Source organism: Laetiporus sulphureus (genome assembly GCF_001632365.1).
Source record: "Laetiporus sulphureus 93-53 unplaced genomic scaffold LAESUscaffold_341, whole genome shotgun sequence".
Taxonomy (NCBI): domain Eukaryota; kingdom Fungi; phylum Basidiomycota; class Agaricomycetes; order Polyporales; family Laetiporaceae; genus Laetiporus; species Laetiporus sulphureus.
Genome location: NW_024468846.1, coordinates 1 through 1,508, shown reverse-complemented (window position 1 = coordinate 1,508; position 1,508 = coordinate 1). Strand labels below are relative to the sequence as shown.

Below are 1,508 nucleotides of genomic sequence, written 5' to 3'. Positions count from 1 at the left end.
TGTCGTCACGACCTAATACGCAACTGTCATTTAACATGCAAGGGACAAGGTGCAATGTTGACATACCGCCGCGGTTATCCGCCGAATCAGATGTTCGGCATACGCGCACGCGTACAAAGCCATATTCGGCTCCACCTCCTGCACGTAGGCCCACAGCTGATCGAACAACTGCTGGTACTCTGCTTGGGTCTCCGGTTGCACCGCCACCTGTGGCATCTGCATGACGCCTGGGCCATCGGGGTTCTATCAGCCTACCCAGTCGTCTCCAGCACGGGCAAGACACTCACGCATTTCGTAATCGCGCTTGACAAAGCTGATGTACATCTGCCCTTGCTGCAGCTCTGCCTCCGTCGGCGGTCGGTCGAGCTCCGGCGGGACCTTCGGCTTAGGTGGGTAAGGTAAACGCCCTGGCTGAGCCTGCGGATAGAGTGCTCTTCCGGTATTTTGAAGTCCCATTTGTCTCGCCTGAAACTGCTGCGTGTCAGGGGTCCGCAAAACGTTCGGGTCACCCACAAGACCGGTCGGCTGCTGCGGCCTCTGCAATAAATTCATTTGAGCAGGATTCGTCGCGCTCGTAAGCCTAGTGCCTTGCACTCCGCCGTTAGGCCCTCCCTGGACGACCTTCGCCACTCCATCGTGAAAACCAACCTGAGACTTCAGGTGCATCTGCAGCAGTCGGCGATTGCTCTCTACGAGACTGATGGTCTGCGGCGGAACGCCTTGACGCTGGAGGTCGGCAACTGAGAACGCTGAGTACCGAACAAGGTCATTGACCTGCTGAGGGTCAGCCATCCCCGTGCGAGACATAATAGATTGCAGGTTGGCGGGAGGAGCAGGCCCCGGCTGCTGAGGTACCCCGTTCGCGCTGGGCCCGCCTTGCTGCGCACCGCCTGGTCCGTTCGCCATCATTCCCATGTTCTGAGCCTGCTGACCGATCCTTTGACTTTCCGCCTGCTTGCGAAGTTGCATCTGCTGCATCGACATGTAATACGCTGAGTCGAACTGGAACAGATACTGCCTGTAGACGTGTTCCAAGCGCTGTGCGACCATCGGTCCTGATCTAGCATGTTCATTCCCGCTTCCAGGAAACTGCACAAACCCAAGCCTTGCTCCCACGACGGGCCACAGGTCTTCCCTCGACACCTACAGCACGTGTTGACGTTAGCTCGCAGAGAACATGGACAAGGGCCAAACGCATACTTTTTGGAAGCCGCCGTAGTACGCAACAGTGATATGCAGCGCATGCAGGTCAATCTGGCGTCCATCAACCTGCAGCATGGTTGTATCGACCTTGACGCTGTTCTTCGACGACCATTTGCTGTACATATCCATGAACGATCCGTTCTGCAAAATGGACGGCAGCTGCGATGAACGCTGCTGCTGCTGCTGCTGCTGCTGCTGCTGCTGTTGCTGAGGCGTTTGCATTGGCATCTGCGCGCTCTGTTGCACCTGCTGCATCTGCTCATTGGAGGGCATATTCGGGAATTGCGAAGGCATGTGCGGCGAGG

At 57.2% G+C, this 1,508-nt stretch overlaps 1 protein-coding gene across 1 annotated transcript; it reads right to left on the bottom strand.

Moving 5' to 3' along the window:
- Nucleotides 1-936: 936 nt before the first annotated feature.
- On the bottom strand, nucleotides 937-1,425 carry LAESUDRAFT_668061 (uncharacterized protein; the record flags this gene model as incomplete). Its single annotated transcript, XM_040905360.1, has 2 exons — nucleotides 937-1,143; nucleotides 1,201-1,425. Coding segments are annotated over 2 exons (432 nt in total), but the record flags the coding sequence as incomplete, so codon positions are not given.
- Between the last annotated feature and the right edge of the window lie 83 nt (nucleotides 1,426-1,508).